The sequence below is a fragment of the Pterocles gutturalis genome, unplaced genomic scaffold (genome assembly GCF_000699245.1).
Source record: "Pterocles gutturalis isolate BGI_N339 unplaced genomic scaffold, ASM69924v1 scaffold4395, whole genome shotgun sequence".
In the NCBI taxonomy this organism is placed as follows: domain Eukaryota; kingdom Metazoa; phylum Chordata; class Aves; order Pterocliformes; family Pteroclidae; genus Pterocles; species Pterocles gutturalis.
The window spans coordinates 102,657-121,221 of NW_010140544.1; the positions used below are offsets into that span (position 1 = coordinate 102,657).

The window sequence follows — 18,565 nt, forward strand, 5'->3', positions numbered from 1 at the left end:
GACAGTTGCCAGGATGCCTATTTCATATTCTTCGGGGCAAAGAAAAATGTTAGGATCTTCTCCAGCTCTGTGACAGATTCAGCTGTATCACAACGAATATACTGCAAAAGAAACAGACACCCATCTCTGCCTTGGAACAACAGCTAAACCCTATGGTAACAGCTCCCCAGGTTCCACTGATGCTCAAGAAGGCCATCAGGAATGAAATCTTCCAGGGAAAGAAGGTACAGGGCTGAAAGCTGCCACAACCTCCCTACTCCTTCACTGGAGAGCCGCTGCCTTCTCTTCTGCGCTTTGATCAGAAAGCGCCAAGTGAGACACGGCTGGAAACAGACTGCAGCAGAAGCCAGCACTCGCGTGGTACCAGCAAGGATTTTAACACGCTCTTACACAGTGGCTGGGCTTCTCTGTGTTCAGTTCGTTATTTGAAGTGCCAGGATCCGGTAAAGCGAACAGAAGTGGTTCTGGGAGCAGCGGGAACAGGTTGTGCGAGCTGCGAGCAGGCTCGCCCCCAGCCCGCTGCCACGACTCGCTCCGCGGTGATTCAGCAGGCTCCTCGCACAGACTGAATGCAGCTTTTATTAGGAATCCTGTCGGGCTCAATAAAGACTTTGTCACCCTTAGGGGGGTGTAGCTGAAGAGAGGAAATGTTACTCAGCACGGTTTATGGTTTTCACTGCTTCCCTTCCTGTTACTTCATCGAAGGCTGGGATCCACCCCGTTTCCTTTATTCCCTGTTTAAGGCCAATTGCAAAAATAGTCCTCCCAAATTCTTTCCTGATAATGTAACATCAGAAATAAAAATACAGAAACGTGCTTCAGTTCTCCGATCCACGTTTGACACACTCAGCTATCTGTACAGCAAATGCACCGGCCCTGGTGATGCTGGTTCAAGGAGCCCAACCTCCGCGCCCGAAGCCGGACGATGCACACCCCGGGAATTCGCAGGAGCAGCGGTCAGCCACATTTAAATGTGTGTAGCAGAGCGTTGGTCCCTTGACTGTAAGGATGATGACGAGATGAACCAGAAAGCTACTCCTCCATCTCAATTATTTACTCTCCCCATTCAGTGGCACAAACATTTGACGCCAATGAAAGCACAAGCGGTGCAGAAGAACATCAGCTCAGGACTCTTCCCTTAGAGCAATAATTTCTTTTACAGTACCCTCCTATCTAGCTGGAGGCCCTTTAAAAAAATTAAATACAAGCATTGAGGCACTGATAGGGAGGAGAATGGATGGATTAGTCAGTCAGATGAATGAAAATGGTCTCAACAGACTTTAACAAAATACCTTGCAGAGCATGACACAGTTCAAGCAGCATCACGCCACGTAGGAAACGCCACCAATGCAAAAAGCCTCATTCGAGTACTTCTCATAAAACTCACCAGTAGCAAACTCCTGCAAGATCTTAAATCAGTGCCTCAGACTGCACCCAGTAACATTTGTATAAAATAAACTGGTTCAGCCACCCCAGAGCCATATTCTGTTATTCAGAAAAACCAGCACACATCCCATAACGACGTCCTCCCTCCGTGTAACAGGTGATGGTTTTCTGGCCTCTCTGCCAGTCTGCGTGCTATAGGCATCTCGAGCAGTGCCGAGTTTCCCTAGGAACCTGTTAAAAATCATCATTAATTCATTATTAATTTGTAACACAGGATCACTACACCTGATCCACTAAACGGCTTCAATGACCAAGAACTTATTTCTCGTAGCCTTTCACGCAGCACCTGGTGCACATGTCCATCAGCTATGGACCACATCCTGACCACGACACAGGACTCCTGCCCAAACTCTAAGCTTTACATTTACCCTTACAGATAACAGATCCTGTTTTTTCCAAAGGAGGAAACGTCAGTCTAGTTATTATAGTATCTTTACGTAGGAGAGAAGAGATTAAAAGGGACCTCGTTCCACTCTTTTGTAAATGCAGGAAGCAATTGCAATTGCCAGCATCAGTTAATAACAGTATAGCCACTAATAGGAAACTAAAATGTGGCTTTTGTTTTTGCAGACTGTCAGAAATAACATTTGCACACTTGGATTTTTATCTTTTTGTTTTCCCCTGCAAAAGTAGCAAGTCTCTCAATGGGGTTCATACAGTTTCCTTACATATTATTATTTTGTTATATTTCCATATAACATACACACAGGGCTACAGGCACAGACTTGAGAATTACATTCCACTCCTAGGAACAGAAGTATCCTCAATAAAATTTGAAAAAGCCAGATCCTATTTAAGAACCAAGGCCCTAGAACCACTACTACAGCTTGTTTAGAGATCAAAAGTACCTCCATTCAGCAGAATACTTCTGAAAATTAAAAAAAAAAAAAAGCAGCACAGTATTTCTACACAAAAATAAAACAAAAAGTTCCTCTACTCACCAGTAGCTCCCCACACCCAACACAGATAAACACCTTCCACCTAAGAACCCTGGGCTATGTTGATATAAGGCTTCATCAGAAAGAAAAACTTTTACTGGAATGAGGGAGGGGAAATTTTATATTATTTTTACTGCTGTTTCATCACACCGAGTCAGCATTTCTGGAAACCTGACTTCAGCAGAGGAAAAAAAACACAAAACCCTTACTTTGGAAAATACCAAGGGCTCTGAACTGGAGAGACAGGAACATCAAATGTCATTGCTTCAAAGCGGGCAGCTTGTGCAGAGTTTTGAATATCTGAAGCACAGTTCAGCCCTTATCACGGTTCAGAACAAAAGTATAGCCATGAAAAAGTACCTTCAAGTGAAACATTACCATGAAGTTCCCACACTCTCATCACTTAGTTTTAAAATATCTTTCAGACTTATATGCTGATAACAGAAAACCAAAAGCAAGCTGCCTTGAAAACACCGAGCTCCCGGAGTTCAATAGGATGGGAAGCTCCGAATATCCAAAATTAATCTCAGTGCTTACATCTATCAGAGCAGGATTTTATACCAAACATTATTCAGTAAGAGATCAAAGACCATAAAAGCAGCCTCCTCACCTTCTTGAAAAGCTACCCAAAAATCAACAAGCCAACAGGCAATTTCAGGCTTCCAGTTCCATCAACGCTTTGCTAATCGAGCAGCTGACCACTTGTCAAAACTAGCAACCTCCCTCCCAGCAGACAAGCACCCATCAAACAGCAATACTTCAGTTACACTTTTTTGTCCTAACTCCAAAAACATCAGCTTGCCTGACTCACAAACTCCCTGCTCTTTTAAGAGGAGCAGGTGAGAAAGTACCAACATCTCAAATTTCCTTTTTTTTAAAAAAAATAAATCATGGTAGGAAAGGTCAGGACGCTGAAACACAGTGGAAAAAAAGGAAGATCCTCCTTAAATAAGAAATTTGGTATAGAAACCTGGGGATGATGAGAGAGGAGGTGGAGGATGAAACCCAAAGGTCAATTCTATGCTTATTGGTGGGAGTCTGTCTGTGTGCAACTTGGTCAGAGCATCACAGACCGGCTAGGGTTGGGAAGGACCTGAACACCCAAGTGCTGAACATCCGAGTTCATCACCTATACACGACTCGAGCATGCTCTACGATAAGACTAGAGGTTTTGTTCTTTCCCCTCCCTCTTGGACCAGAGCTCCACAGGCTACTAATGAAGCTTCAAAGTACTTTTTTTACTGAAACGTAATCCTGTTAGCTCTAAATGAGCTCCTGTTCTGAAGATTAGCTCCAGGTGCTGCGGGAAGGCAGAGAGGTCATGGTGTCCACCAGACATGGCAAGGGAGAATGAGCCACATGCAGCGAGAGACAGGTAGACAGATAAACAGGCAGCCAGATGGAGAGGTGATAACAATACATACATACAAGGGCAGGAAGAGGTGCTATTCTGAAAACCACTACTGCCTGCTTCCCACCCCCCCCAAATAAAGCACCGAGCAACTGCTGTTTCACATTTGAAAAAACCACACCATCACGAGGATTTTCTTTGCTCATTTTCATCACGCTTTGCCCAACATACCTTTGCAGCAAGTGAATATTAGCATCAAGGTCCCGTAACTCCAGCTCCTGTTCAACAGGTATCTCAAGCAGAGAGACTACGAGGCAGAGCAATAACCCTGCACTGCAGTTTGCATCCACCAAATTCATTGTCAGATTTCTACACAAATGGATAAGAATATTATTTTTTTTATAATGCCACATTTATGGTTTTGCAGTATATAATTTCATATTTCTTTGTGAATTCAAGCAAGCACAGATCATGTCTGCCAGGAAATTAAGTCCTGTTTAATAAAGAATAGTGAAGACAAAATGAGATCTCTTATCAACACTGTAACTTAAGTCACTCGCTCAGTATCCAGGCAATGGAGGGGAATACCGCTCTACAAAAACTTTCTCAAAACATTTTGATGCATCAGTAAAATATTACAGTTACCACACTGCTTCCAACTAAAATATTTGTTTTCATCCAACACTGATCACAACGCACCAGCACATTAGGAAACACATGAGAATGAGAAGATCACAATTGGAGAATAAAATATCCCACAGAAGTAAAGCTCTCCTACAACCTCTCTCAATGAAGCCACTTGATGAAAAAAAGAAAAATCAAGCTCCAGCTTTTTATTCCCATAATAATGCCACTGCGAACTACAAAGGAATTCCTGTAGAGGACAACAGTACTATGTTTACTGTTAATTTCTCCTGCATCCTGCTGTTAGGGTACCCAGGCACCACCAAACAGAGCAACCCAGGAACGCTGCTGTCGTTTACCGTAGGCTACATCCCTTAGAGAACGTGTAAGTCATCTCAATGGAGATTCCCACAATGAAATTCTACTGCTGATACAATTACTACCATGTCCTCTCCCATGCAGAGAGATGCTAACATGCCTGTGTACATGTGTCTGCACATATTGGCAGACATACATATATTCCTCACCAAATGGAAAAGGGTCATCAGTAGCTCTTAGTATCTTTGTAGCCAAAAAATAAGCCAGATTTGCCCTACTGCTACATTCGAATGCAAACCACCACAGCAAAACTCTAAACTGACACACTGCCACTGCTTTAAAATCTGCCTTTGTATTTCTCAACAATACCTGAGCCATAAGCCACAAAGAAGCTGAGGGATCCAAACTGCGGAGTTGTATTCTCTGGATACATATTCATACATCTAGGTTAGCAATCTAGGTTTCAAGTTTGAAATCAAATCAACATAAATATCAGAGGTACAGATACCTGTGCACTTCCCTAGTCATTACAATTCATCATTGATGCATAGTGTTACAAAAGAAATCATCCTAATTAAGAAAATTAACAGCTTCAACAGCAGGAGAAACAGCAGACGAGTGCACTGTCAGCGACTGCATCAGCCGCGAGAGGATATTGTTGCTCGGGAATTTCTAGCTCCCAGTCCTGCAGCCTACCCACCAGGCAGCCAGCTTCCCAACGTGCAAACTTCATGACTAACATCCCCAGCATTACAGACAAGATGCAGAACATCCGCCTCCGCCACCTCCGTACTAAATCAAGCAGGTACTAATTGGTTACACGTGAGACGGGGGCCACTCCGGTTGGGCTGTAGGTATGAGATGATACGGAACCTCTTCTACTCCAACCAGCCACCGCATCCTTAGAGAGACCAAAAACTTCAGAGGCTATAATTACTTTTGAATACAAACCCATAACAAGCCAATCTCAGCTTTCTCGTTCTTATGAAACCATGATCAACACAAATTTGTAATGCAACACGCCAGAGATCCCTCCCACACCTCGCTCTTCCAGCATTATTCAACCACAGCCTCCATGGAGGTATAATCAACCCGCTTTCAAACAAATCAGTGTTTCAGCTAAGAAGAGGACTCCTGCTTTCAGAGAGCAAGACTACCATTATCCACTGAAGATGGAAAAAAAAAAAAACCCACACCTAATACCAAACGAAATCTGAGTATCACAGTTAGGTTTAGAAGCAGCAATGCAATGCATTAGTTTAAGACTCAGACTTTTGAGTCATCAGCTCCCATTAAAGGGGAAAATTCGCGCAGGGTGATGAAAGGCACAGTCTGGACCCAGCAATAACAGATGACACCCCCAGGACCTCCGGACAGTCACGCTTCCGACCACAGACAGAGAGCATACACTCGAGATCCCAGCACACCCTCCCTGGAGACACGGAAGGATCCGGTATTGCAGCTCAGACATTTTACACAATAACACTGAAAATTAAGACATCTCAGCTGGGTGCTTTCTTGAAAAGCAGCACGGGGAGAGTGTATTCGCCTCTCATCCCAGCAGCTGGGCCACTGCAGTGCTTGCTGCACGAGTCAGGAGGAGGAGCAGACCTGTTACCTAAAGCTTCTCGCTTTCCTACATAAGCACTCGTGACTGCGAGAGACTATGTCAGATAAAAATACATTTAAAAAAGGTTTGACTAGAGCTTTGGAAAAAAATCAAAGCACCGTTACTGTTTGCGATACTACACACTGACCTCTGAATTCTACGTGACCAGATTTGCTGGGTTTGAGAGACTTAGAAACTAAGTGCAAGGGAAGTTCTCATCTCAAACGTATGGTTGTGATCAACTCTGACTGGGTATGCAGCAGCTGTTACCTACAGGTCTGCTACACTCCATAATCCTCCTCTTTTAGCCAGCGTGTACAGGAGGAAACCAAAGCAAACCCAAGTTCCTCTCCTGACGGCGAGCTCCACCCAGAAGCGCAGCCCAACGGCACGGCAGCCGGGCTGGCACGGCAGGCTAGCACGGGCACGCAAGCCCAGAGATCTCTCCGAATCATCGCACCAGCTGGATTATGCCCCCTAATTTCTGTACTAAGACTGCCCATCAGTGAGGAAGAACCAGCACATTTTGAAAACTCCGCCAAGCATCTCGTAAGTCACATATAAGGGCACGGATGGAAGAGTTTGCTGAAGGAAGCCTCACCACCCAACACCAATGGAAGCAACAAATGTATCTGACAGGGGGTCAGCGGTCTAACACAGGACTGCCCGTTTCCTTCCTACTTCAAATGGGAAACAGGAACAGAAACTCCTTCTGCAACAGTTGGAAAGACCATTTCTACTCAGCGAAACCAACTCAGCCTGCTGTCGGCTGGACAACGCCACACAGAACCCTGAGAACAGAGGGTAAAATAAATCGGGTTTAAGCTGAACATCCTCCCTAGGTAACTCATAACATCTAGTGGCCACTGGCAAGCACAACCCTTGGTGATAAGAGCATAAAACCCCTCCCAGAATACCCCTGCAACAGCAGGAGTGATCCCATCACCTTCCAACGCTAAACACACAACACAGCTCACCAAGGCAAACCTGGCTCTCCAGCTCTTTCAAATGCAAATTCTCAAGGTGAAAAACATCACAACAGCTCTAGAACTACCTCTTTGTAGGAATTCATATTTGGCCAAAAGGCCAAACTGTCTGTGCCCACAACACAACACCACAAGAATTCTTTCCCTCCAGACCAAAAGGATATTTGAGGCTCATGATTTATCACTCTTTGGAGGGCAGACGGCTTAAATGTCAATGCTTTAATCAGGCACAAAAAGATTACACAGAGGGAATCCCTTCAGGCAGTTATTTTTGTTCCATTCGGCAAGAATTTACTAGACTCTCTTAACATGCTAAAAGATAACCAACAATTTGCAGAGCCAAGGAACCTAGAGAAACCAGATACAGAATGCTAAATAATTTGTGTGTGCCTCCCTCAACTACGGGTATTTCCAAAATACGCTATTGAAATCATCAAAAGAGGAAGAAGGGTGTATCACAGTTTCATCTAACAAAGGAAAACTCTCTATATTTTAAGCCTGAGGTCACTGGAACAAGAAGACCTCCTAGTTTTAGAAATCACTTGTCTGGCAATACTAGCATGAGCAAAACTATTTTACAGTAAAGGCAAATCTCTTACAGGAAAGGACATCAGAGCTCCAGACATCCTGTATAGATCCGTTCTCCAATACTCTTCTCAATGCAAACCGATTCCTGCACACGCTTGGGAAGGGGGGAGAAACCCTGCAAACTGGAGTTTTATCCAGAATGCAGAGTCCTCGGAAGCATGCAGCATCTTTGCCATTAACCAGACCACCACAAGCCACCTTTCAACGCCAAGAGACTCGTTTCCACCTGAGGACTGCCAGCTCGTCACACTCCTGCGATGGCAGTATGATGATAGCTGCACACAAGGGTGATGGGGCAGCACGACACCACGGGGCGAGCACCAGCAGCACGGCATCGATGCCTCAACAGCTCCAAGGCAGGGATGCTCTGACAAGTGCTGAAAGAGACTCGGCTTCCCTCCTTCTGCTCCTCAGAAGCGGTGCCTGCCAACAACTGGGCAATACCTGTTTCCTCCCACAACGTACATACGTGCAAGTTCTTTAAGCCCAAGTATCATTTTCTCACTATTTGTGCCATGAACAGAGACCTGGTTCTCCTGACACAAAGTGACGCAGGAATCGGTTTTGTCAAAATAAACATTACAGAAAAACTCTCTAGAGCTTATACAAAATAAGTTTTGGCATACCACCTGATGAGATTTTATTTTAAAAATCATTGAATTTTATATGATGGCTTTTTTTTATTCAGTAGGCTATGCGGAGGCTTTCATACTGTTTCTATGAGGATTTTAACACCTACACGTCTTGACTGCTTGCCCTCCACCCTTTGCAGTTTTGGAGAACAAAAGCAGAAATGTATTTTTCTTCTATTTGGCAACTTTTCGGAATGCCAAGTGTACTCGCCGTTCTCTCCCACCTCCTTCCACACCCTTTTCTCGCCCTTCTTCACTATTCCAATATCTCCATGGAGCTCCTATTGCAAGGTCAGCAACAAGGCACTGGGCTTGCCTTGCAGCTCCGATTAACAGCGTTGTAAAACACACCCTTACGCACTGAGAAGTCCCTGAAATTCACTGTTTAAATTCAGATAATACAATAGAAAATAGGTTTTTTAGAAAAATGGTACATTACATATTTAAGATTTAGTTCATTGGTGAAAGCTTGCAGTTAAATTATCACTCTGCAGATGAAACCACGTGCATGACCCCGCTGCACGGGGAAAAGGGATATACTAAAGGCAATAAGTTCCCATAAAGAATCCCGGGACTCCATCATAATTCCTGGTTTTACTCTCAGAGCTGTCACAGCTGCCATGAAAATGAAAAACCAGTTTTTCAAGAACAGTCATTGGAAGCAAGGATAGGAAAAGTGATCTTAGAGCAGCAACACTTCGCACGGTCCCTGGAAGATCACGGGGAAACAGCCACCCCCGTGCACCCCATCTGCTCCTTTAATAAGGTTTAAGGCTTAAGTCCTATTACCTCTGAAAAGAGCCAAAGCGAGCTTGATAGTGGAAAGTGACAGGTACCGGATCCCCTGCTCACCAGCTTGACCCTAGGCTGGAGCACAGCCGGGGAGACCCTGCGGTCACTCTGCTTGCCGATGACTGCTGCTGGCCGGCGTGCGAGATCCCACAGCTGCTCCGGAGCACTGAGAGCCTTCCCTGACAGCAGTGCTCAGGAGTCATTTTTCAGTCTCCTACGTGCTAAATTCATCACCACCCTATCCTCACAGTTTACAGAACCAGGTCTCAAAATACGTGATCAATAACAACGCATGACCCAGCCTGCAAAAATCACATCCGCTGAGCCCTAAATCCTGCATTTACCCTGAAGATTATCATGAAGCAAGCTGCTGCGATCTCTGTTCTTTAGTTACAGTTACTTTGGCCAACAGCTTGAAAAAGATCCATAAATACCATCTGTGTAAGCTTCCAGCATGCTCTGACAAACCCGCAGTGAAAACAGCGCCTTTCTGTTTTACAATCACCTCCCAGACACAAAAGCCTTGTTGACAACTATATTGCCAGGCCAGAAAACCCTAGAACCACTGACTGCATCTTCTCAAGCCAGCTTCTGGGAACAAAACATAAAGAACAGGAAGGATGCACATCCCTTTCAGGACATCCCAACAGCCCCCTGAAAGCTGCTGCACCCCGGGGCACCCGAAGGCAGATACACAACAGTGTGGCCAGAGCCCAGGTCAAAGCAGAGGCCACCAGAAAGACCAGCCCAAGAGAACCAGTCCCCCGCCGACCAGCAGAACCCCTGCCGAGGCCAGCCGTGGCGCGGGAGCTCTTCCTGGGGGCTGCTGGTGGGAGAGCTTTCTGCACGCCGTGCCGCACGGGCAGCGCCAGCGGGGAAATCCTCCTGCAAACCCAACCGGCCCCTGTCCGGGATCAGGCTGCGACAGCAAACCTCCCGCGGCACCTTCTGAACGGAGGTGAGAGAAAGAAGAGTGAAGGGGGAGAGGCTTGGAGAAGACTTTGTGCTCTGAGAACAATTTCACAGGAGGACTAGGAACTTGATGGAGATGTTTGATATTCTTACCTACGCTCACACCAGATTCTCCAATTCCTGTCACCAACTAGCAGCACTGAGTCAACAGGCATGATGCGAATGAAATGAGAGTATCTCTCTGTATTGGGATTATAACAGAATGAAAAGTTTAAAAAACAAAACAAAAAAAGCAATAAAAAAGAGCAAAGCACACCTGGTAAGAGGGGTTTCACACAAAGCTGTTCCTACCAGGCTCTGGACACATCACAGCATGACACAAAATACACAACAGCATTTCTTTCAGGCCAAGGATGCTCTTCCAGAGGGAAGGCGGGTGAAGACATCGCCGCCTGCCATCACTAACCAGGGGAAGTTCCCCCACACCTGGGAGCTGAGGTCCCACCAGCACCCTCTAATCCAGCGAGCTCCGCAGCAAACCAGCAGCACAGGACACCACGGTTGTCTTTCTTCCTCTCATACAAGATTCACACGTATAGGAGCATCTTAGAAAATAATTTCCTTTAAAAATCCTTATTTTACATACAACTTCCAGAAAAGATCCCCAAAAGTCACCAATTCCACCAAGTTTAAGCCATGAGAAGTGCTCGAAGCCACAACACCAGGCAGCATGTGACTGTTCTCATCAGTTTCATGAATACTATCCCTCAAGCTCCCCGAGGCTCTGTATCAGCCAGACCTAGCTGCACACTCTCCTTCAGGTCTGCTGGACTAGCACGGAGACAGGAGCACGGCGTGTTTCAAAAGATCAAGACACTGCTTGAAGACATCCCCTTGCTTGTACGCCGTAACAGAGCCACATTCCTACCCACTGCTTCATTTGAATGCATCAGAAATTCAAGAAAAAAAATCTCTGACACTCCAGTAAAGCCAGTATACGTAGTCAGAGCTAAAACAGCGCCCTGAAACCTGATTTATTTGCTTGAAGCCAGGAATCTATATTTGACTGAAGTCAACAGGCCTTAACCGTTAAGAAAGCTGGAAAAAAAATATTTCTTCCTGTGAACCCCTAGGAAGTTTCGTTGCAGGTACTGCAGACAGACAACAGCAGAACAGCCCAGCCAGAAGTCCTCCTCTGGGAATGTGGCACCTTGTCCAAGGCTCCCCATAAGGTTATTTCTGTCTCTGAGACATAAATAACCAAAAGACTAACAGAGCAACACACTGCTGCTGAAAGCACAACAAAAACAAGCTCAAAAAACTGGTCAAAAAAACAAACAAAAAACCCTCTGAAGACAGACACTGAAGCTCTTCTAGCTGAATATTTACATATATTAGCATTTGGCTAAAAACTGGTAAATGCTCCAATATTGTATTTTGGTTCATCAGAAACAACAGATGGATTTTTTAAGCGCAACTAATTTAGGGCTCATTTCAGCTTCAGAAAGTGTGTCGTGCTTAAGGTTCCAGCTAGCGATAACGTGAATTATTTGGGTAGTGAAGCATATGCCAGGTTGTTGAGTACTTCTGGCCAAGGAAGAGGCAAATCGAGTGTACGTCACATCGCGTCCACGTGGCAATGAAACAACGGCAGGAAAACAACCAGCTATCCCTGATTTTAAGTAAGTGGATTCTATCATCAGCCACTGATTAATAATGCAGAAGGTTCATTTTAATTATCCAGCAGAGAGGTGTGACCCTGCCCAGTCCCGGGGAGGAGGACACCGCGCTGGTTTCCCAGACTGATCAGCTACCCACAAAGACGTGTCAGTCGGAATGTATTGGAATTTTTGGAACAAAAGGCTGAGACGCATCTATCGAAGAAGGTAATTCTTGATCATCTCAGAAAACAAAAGTGCAAACGCAAAGTTTATGAAAACTATCGAGAAGCATTTGAAGGAGGGAGCACAAGAGTTTGCATGCTTGGCTTCTTTATTACAGGAAAACCACAGGTCTAATGGAGATGAAGACTGACGATACGGCACTGTATTAAGAAACAGAATAATAAGAGACAACTACCCACCCAAAGCACTCTCAGAGGACACAGAGGAAAACGTAAGCGCTCAGAACTTCCTAACTCATCGAGCTGGCAGCTGAAGAGACTCCAAGGCTCCAAGGCTGGCTGGACAACCCCCCAGGACTGCCAATGCTCCATTTATCGGGAGCTTAAATACATTAACTTAATGAGCAGCTTGAAAATGAAAATGTGGTTTTGTTTCACCTTCAACTGGAAGCTGTGTGGCAGGGAAGCGCAGGAGGAACACAGAAGGTTTATTACTGTTTCATTAAAAGTAATAAAGGATTTCAGGACCTGCTTCATTACAAAGAAACTCGATTGTGCTTGTGAATAACACCCAAATAATCTCAAGACACTTCAGCCACCAACATGATCGCCACCGTGCCACTCCTCAGGGTCTGAACTGTAATTTTACTAGATGGCTATAAAAAGAAAAGCTTTAGAACACATTTCATTTAAAGAGACTAATTAATATTTAAGAAAACCTCACAATTCCAGGTCTCTTCTAGTCTCAGAAAGATGCTGACAGAATATGGTGTCACCGAGGCGGTGCACAGGACGAGAGCACACACTCTCCAGGTTCTCTCTAAACCTGCAGGTACTCGACGTTTTTGGTAATAAAACAACGGATTTTTCTGCACTTGATTTTTCAGTCATACAGAATGAAAATAAAACACTGTCACCTTCCCAGGACTGCTTCTAGAGCATTCATAATTACAGTCCAAGGTTCTGTGCTCTGGTAACTGTAAATAATAATTGTTGCCAGAGGAGCACAGAAAGTCAATGTGCATAAGGCACGCACCGAGCCAGCCAGGGACTGATTTGTAGGAAATTGCAGGTGTGCCAGTACGCGCTCGCAGTCCCTTCAGCTATCACCCAGCGATAACAACACGCCAACCGCAAAGGTCTCGTCCAGCTCCAAGCGCAGCCACGTGCAAAGACGGCACCAGCCCTCTGCAGCGTCAGGGGTAGGAGGGACAGCGTGCCTCGCGGTATCGCCCGCAAAGATGCCGGAGCACAGGGCTACAGAACAACCCTGAGTCCTTCACACCAGGGAACTGCTGGTGGGCTGCAGTGTGAGCTCCTGAACATGACAAAGCCTTAGAAAGCATCTGCTCTAAGAGAATGTATCACCAACAAAAAACAAATGGGAATGAAAACATAAGACAGAGGTTAGGCAGCAGAAAATGATGGCAGGGGCGCCAACAAAAAAAAAATGGGAATGAAAATGTAAGACAGAGGTTAGGTAGCAGAAAATGATGGCAGGGGTCAGGTTTCCGTCACTCCTCAAAAAAGTTTGGAGGCCCACATACTAACAGTAAGGAATTTTTACTGAATACAAACCCATTTAATACGCATTTATTTTCAGCTTTAAGATAACTGCAAGCACCTAGATTTTTGTAGTGATTCTGCAATCCTGATTCCGGTAAACAGCTATCCAAAACCACCACCATCGGTACATTAACACCGGTAAAAGCTCACTGCCAACTACAGAAACAACGGATTTTAACAAAGGCTAATCCCCCGTTTCACCTACTGAGTTTACAGAAAATTATTAAAAGGGATGAAAAAAACCCACTTCAAAATACCAGTTATTTCTGGAAACAAGAAGCAGATGTTCTCCTCTGTTTGGCTCAGCTGTGCTACAGTACAAGAGTGCCTTTGTTATGCTGTCAGCAAGAATTTATTTTATTTATTACAGCCATTTTATAATGCCCACCAATGTACTATTTGTGCGTGATTTAGGTTCATGCAGATCTATTTCTCTATATATAAGCCATCAAGAAGCATCACAGACACACTCCAAATAGCAGACCCTGTTATGACACAATTGTGTAAATTAGAGGGTTTTTTTTTTCCTCTTTCCACTGTATTAATAAAAAGGGAACAGGAAGAGAAGGAGGAGTTAGTATTGCCAAATAAAGTTGAATTAACACTAATCGAGAATTACTGAAACAAGACAAAGTTAGGAAAATACAAGAGCTTAAAGTATAAAAATAAACTCCAACTCTTTGAAGTCCCATAAAGGCAAATCTTTCTGAACCACAAAAAGGAAATGCTGTCTAGAACAAAGTCATGGAGAACTAAAAGGAGGCTATGTTGGGAAAAGGATCCACTAAAAATGGAAGAGAGCATGCTTGGGGGGGGGAAAGCAAAGAAAGAAAGAGGAGCATAATCGTTTGCTGTTTTGCCCTATCAGCCACGGAGACCTTATCTGCGGTAGGCATTAAACCACTCCCCAAAAGACCAACATCAGCCTTTGTATGGATCTGATAAGGAACTCTGGGCCTCAAAAAATGAAACCTTTAATGAGAGAGCATACGCAGCTGCAATCCAACCTTCCCTCCTATCGCTTTGAACAGTTTCCTTCTACTAAAATATTCCCAAATTACTAATTTAACATCCCCACCTGGGACACAAGAAACAGGCAGGATGATGTGCGAGGCAAAACTAAAACACCGCACGGGAGGATGCAAATCCCGTATCCCCAACCTGCACGAACCGGCAGATCAGCCCATTACCACCACCCAGACACCAGCACAACCCTGGAAGACAAGTGCAGAGACTGAAATATTAAAAACTTGTATGAAATCCTATAGTTTCTATATAGGTTTGGGTTTTGTTTTGTGGGTTTTTTTTTAAAGGGATTAAGTGTCTAATTACTGGAAAGGTTTCCTCCATACGACAAGACACAGAGGAGATGGTTTGTTGGGATAACCTGTTATCAGAACAAACATCTGACAGAACCCCGTAAATTCTGCACTTTGAGGCTGAACCTGAGAGGCTGACAGATTTATATAGTGTCAGTACGTGGTCCCAACCAACCTCTGTAATCATCGAGTCTTCAGTTTTAAGGAAACTCATCCTAGAGTGGCAGCCTGCCACAGACACGGGTATCAGCCCGTGAGCAAACATTTTGGAAGACTTTCCACAACACAGGCCAGCTTGCATCACTTACCCATACAATTTCACGATGCACCAGGGCATAAGGAAGAAAGAAAATACTAGAAAGAAAAAAATTCTAAAGATTTCCCAGACTTGGGTAGTACCAGAGAAGGTTTCTAAGTGGAGTGACAGAACAGCAATTACATAAAAATGTGTATACACCATTAACTGTTAGCTACAATCTCTAGGAGTTCATCAAAATAATTCCCCCCGCCAAATAAATTAAAGATTATAATATGTGAAATACCTGGGCAACAACCACAAAAAAAAAAAATTCAAGTGTGCACATGTTTCATATGCATAACTTATACACTTTAACAATTAGCAATGTTGGAATGTTACCACAACACTGAAAACTTGCCCTAACAGAGATTTTTCCAAACAAAGCTATTTGTGGCATCAAGAATTTAAAATTTTAACTTGAGCAAGCCATTGAGATATTTCCCCAAAACAAGTAATTATAAAAATATTTTAATATCTCCTTACTTTGTTCCTTAGATCTTTCAAATTAAAACATTTCGTCAAGAAAAAGTCCTAAAAATCAAAATCACATGGACAATCATACCACCCATAAACTAAACCTGACGCGCGGGTCATTGATCTGTATTTTTCCAGAGACGGCCACACAGACGATAGTCATGAAGCCAGACCACGCTACTCACCAGCACAGCCCCAACCCTGTAATTTGCAATACCAGGTACACTGCTCCATCAGAAACAGAGAGGGGGGCAGGAAGGGACGGAAAGCGATGGCAATGCACGTGGTCAAGCTGCTTTGGCTCATCACCAAACCCTAACCACGGTTTGGGGAATTTGGGGGGTTTTCCTGTAGAAAAAAATGCAGTCAAAGTGCAGGAGCAGCCCTGTGCAGCTGATTTCACGTGGGAGGAGCTGATGATACCTTTCTACAGGAGGAGGAGGGAGAAATGAAGCCACGCTTCTTGTCTGCGCACAACTGGATACTCCAAGGCAGGAGTCACCAGCCCGGACACCCTGCGCGGGGACACCCGAAACTGGGGTCTGAGCCTAACGGCTGCGCTGAGCAGGTCTCAGCCTCCCTTGACCTAAGCCTACAGAAGAAAGATCCCAAGGCAGGATGCTCAGCTTGACTAAAAAAAAAAAAAAAAAATACATTGCAATTGTTTCTTCTGGTTCCCTTATCACCCCGTATCCATCTGTCATCACATCTCGGAGCATATGCCGGGAAATCTGGCAGAGCGCGGCCGCGCTGGGGAAATGGGGAGGGTCGATTTCCCCCTTTGTGTGTGGACAGGTAACCCAGACCCCCAGCCACACCCGGCTATGGAAACAGGCAAGTGCTCTTCCTGAAACCAGGTCAGTTTCCGAATGCATATAAACAAAAGTCCCCTAAGAAAACAGAAGTGATTTGTCTGTAAGTATCCACTCAGCAACAGGCAGCAGGAGCACCCCATCCTGCCAAGTTTTAAGAACGTGTTTAGCTTTAATCAGGAGCAGCCTCGCTGTGCAGTGTCTCTCAATGCCTGCCAAAAAAGGGCCAGATGAACAAGGGAAGCAAGATTTCTCTTTAAATCATTTTAGAGGTGCTATTAGTTAGATCAGCAAAGATTAGATTATTTTTTTTTTTTTTGCCTTCCACAAATGAGATACCTTGGCAAATTCAGACCTGCACACAGCCTTGATGTCAGTCGCAATGGGAATCGGCACCGACCCACAAGCATGGTCCAGAACAGTTGGATATCACAATATCGGACAGTTTAACGTGACAAGGTTAAGCAAGATACTAATTCTAAAGGAGTTTTAGCCAAAATAAGGTGACACTCCTAAAGAATTCCATGACAATTGCTGGGGGGAGGGGGGGGGGGGCGGGAAATTGAGGATTTGAGGATACCTAAAAATAAAAAAATAAAAAAAAAGAACAAAAAGCCCTACACAGCTGTGAGATGTTGGTCTCACAAGCAGCAGCAGTGGGCAGATGTCCGGGCCAGGTCAGATTACCTGCTCCCCAAAGCCATGACGAGCCCAGCCGGTATGCTAGCTCATGAATGACACTTGTGTGATGAACCCAGTTGCCCAACACTGCAAACCGCACTGGCAAAGGAATTCTGCTAAGGGAAGGCAAGAGCGGAAGAAAGCGAGGTCTGAAGCAAGAGGGGGATGACAGAAATAAGCAAACAGAAAGGACAGACAGACAGCTCTTTGCTCGAGCCTGCCTCATCATTAATTCAGGGAGCGGGACAGGAGGAGCAATGGATCAGATATCGCAGGGCAGGTACACATGGGACTGACCGTGTGCATTTCACCCACGAAAGGGACTAGAAGGGGACCTGGGGGCTCTGTCCAGCCAGGAGGGATCTGAAGCAGCAGCTCTCCCTGAGCGGCCTTCTGATAATTAACTTATAAGGAAGATCCAGCAGGACATTCTGCTCTCCATGAAGTATCAAGGGAGAACAGATGTTTCCCGGTCTCAAAGGGACAAACTCCAGAGCGTATCATTTCATACCACTGATTCTTCAGCACATTAAAAAAAAAAAGAAATCACAGCAAGAGAAACAAATAAAAGAAGGGGATGCAAACTAACTCCAATAACCCTTTCAGTGAAATGCAAAAGCTATCGAACATATTTCATTATTAAATTAATGCTCCCTGACATTACCATTCCCAAAAATACATGGCTGATTACAGACTAGCTTGTGGGGAAGGGACTGAGAAGGCAGTTAATTGGAAAATGCGTTTTATTGGAGCTAACCAGCCTCGCACATTTCTACACTCCCACTCACTGCAGAAACATCTCTTTATGAAGTCTGCGGAGCATAATTAGTTTGGTTTTGTTTAAATCTGCATCACCGTACAGGTAAGCAAAGCCTTTCGGCTCGCTAACTTTTCCCAGAAGTTCTGCATCACTGAAATCTGCATCATTCCACTTCTTCTTCCTGCGGCTTGCCTGAAGTGGTTCACAGAGCACCTTATGTCTACATCCAGGACAACTGCACTGCTGGCCGCAGGAGCTCCAGCTTCGGAAAGCAGAAATCAACAAATAACCCAACTCCAGCTGGAAGAAGTTGGTGAGCACCAGCCCGGCCACGAGCAGCGGGGAAACACCACGAACCACGCACCGAGCTGAGCGCCGGTCCAAATACAGCCTTACCCAAAGGCAGGAAAATAAATAAAAAGATCCAGAAGGAAAGGAATAAAATAAAGAGACCCAGCGGGGACGGAGCTGCAGCCCCCTTACCTCCGCAGTCCTTTCCGACGGTTTCTTGCGCAAAGCCTGTTTAATCCTGGGGTCCACAGGAGAGCTCATTCTATTCCCCTGCTCCTCCGGCTCCGGAACTCCTCAGAAATCACTGGCGAGGGGGGAACACAAC

The 18,565-nt window shown here is 44.9% G+C and overlaps 1 protein-coding gene across 1 annotated transcript in view; it reads right to left on the bottom strand.

The window, feature by feature from the left end:
- Positions 1-18,501, bottom strand: part of LOC104469264 (rap guanine nucleotide exchange factor 6-like) — a 115,619-nt gene extending 97,118 nt beyond the window's left edge. The window contains 1 exon segment of the mRNA XM_010083713.1: positions 18,433-18,501. Coding sequence (XP_010082015.1) covers positions 18,433-18,501 — 69 coding nt within the window.
- Positions 18,502-18,565: the final 64 nt, after the last annotated feature.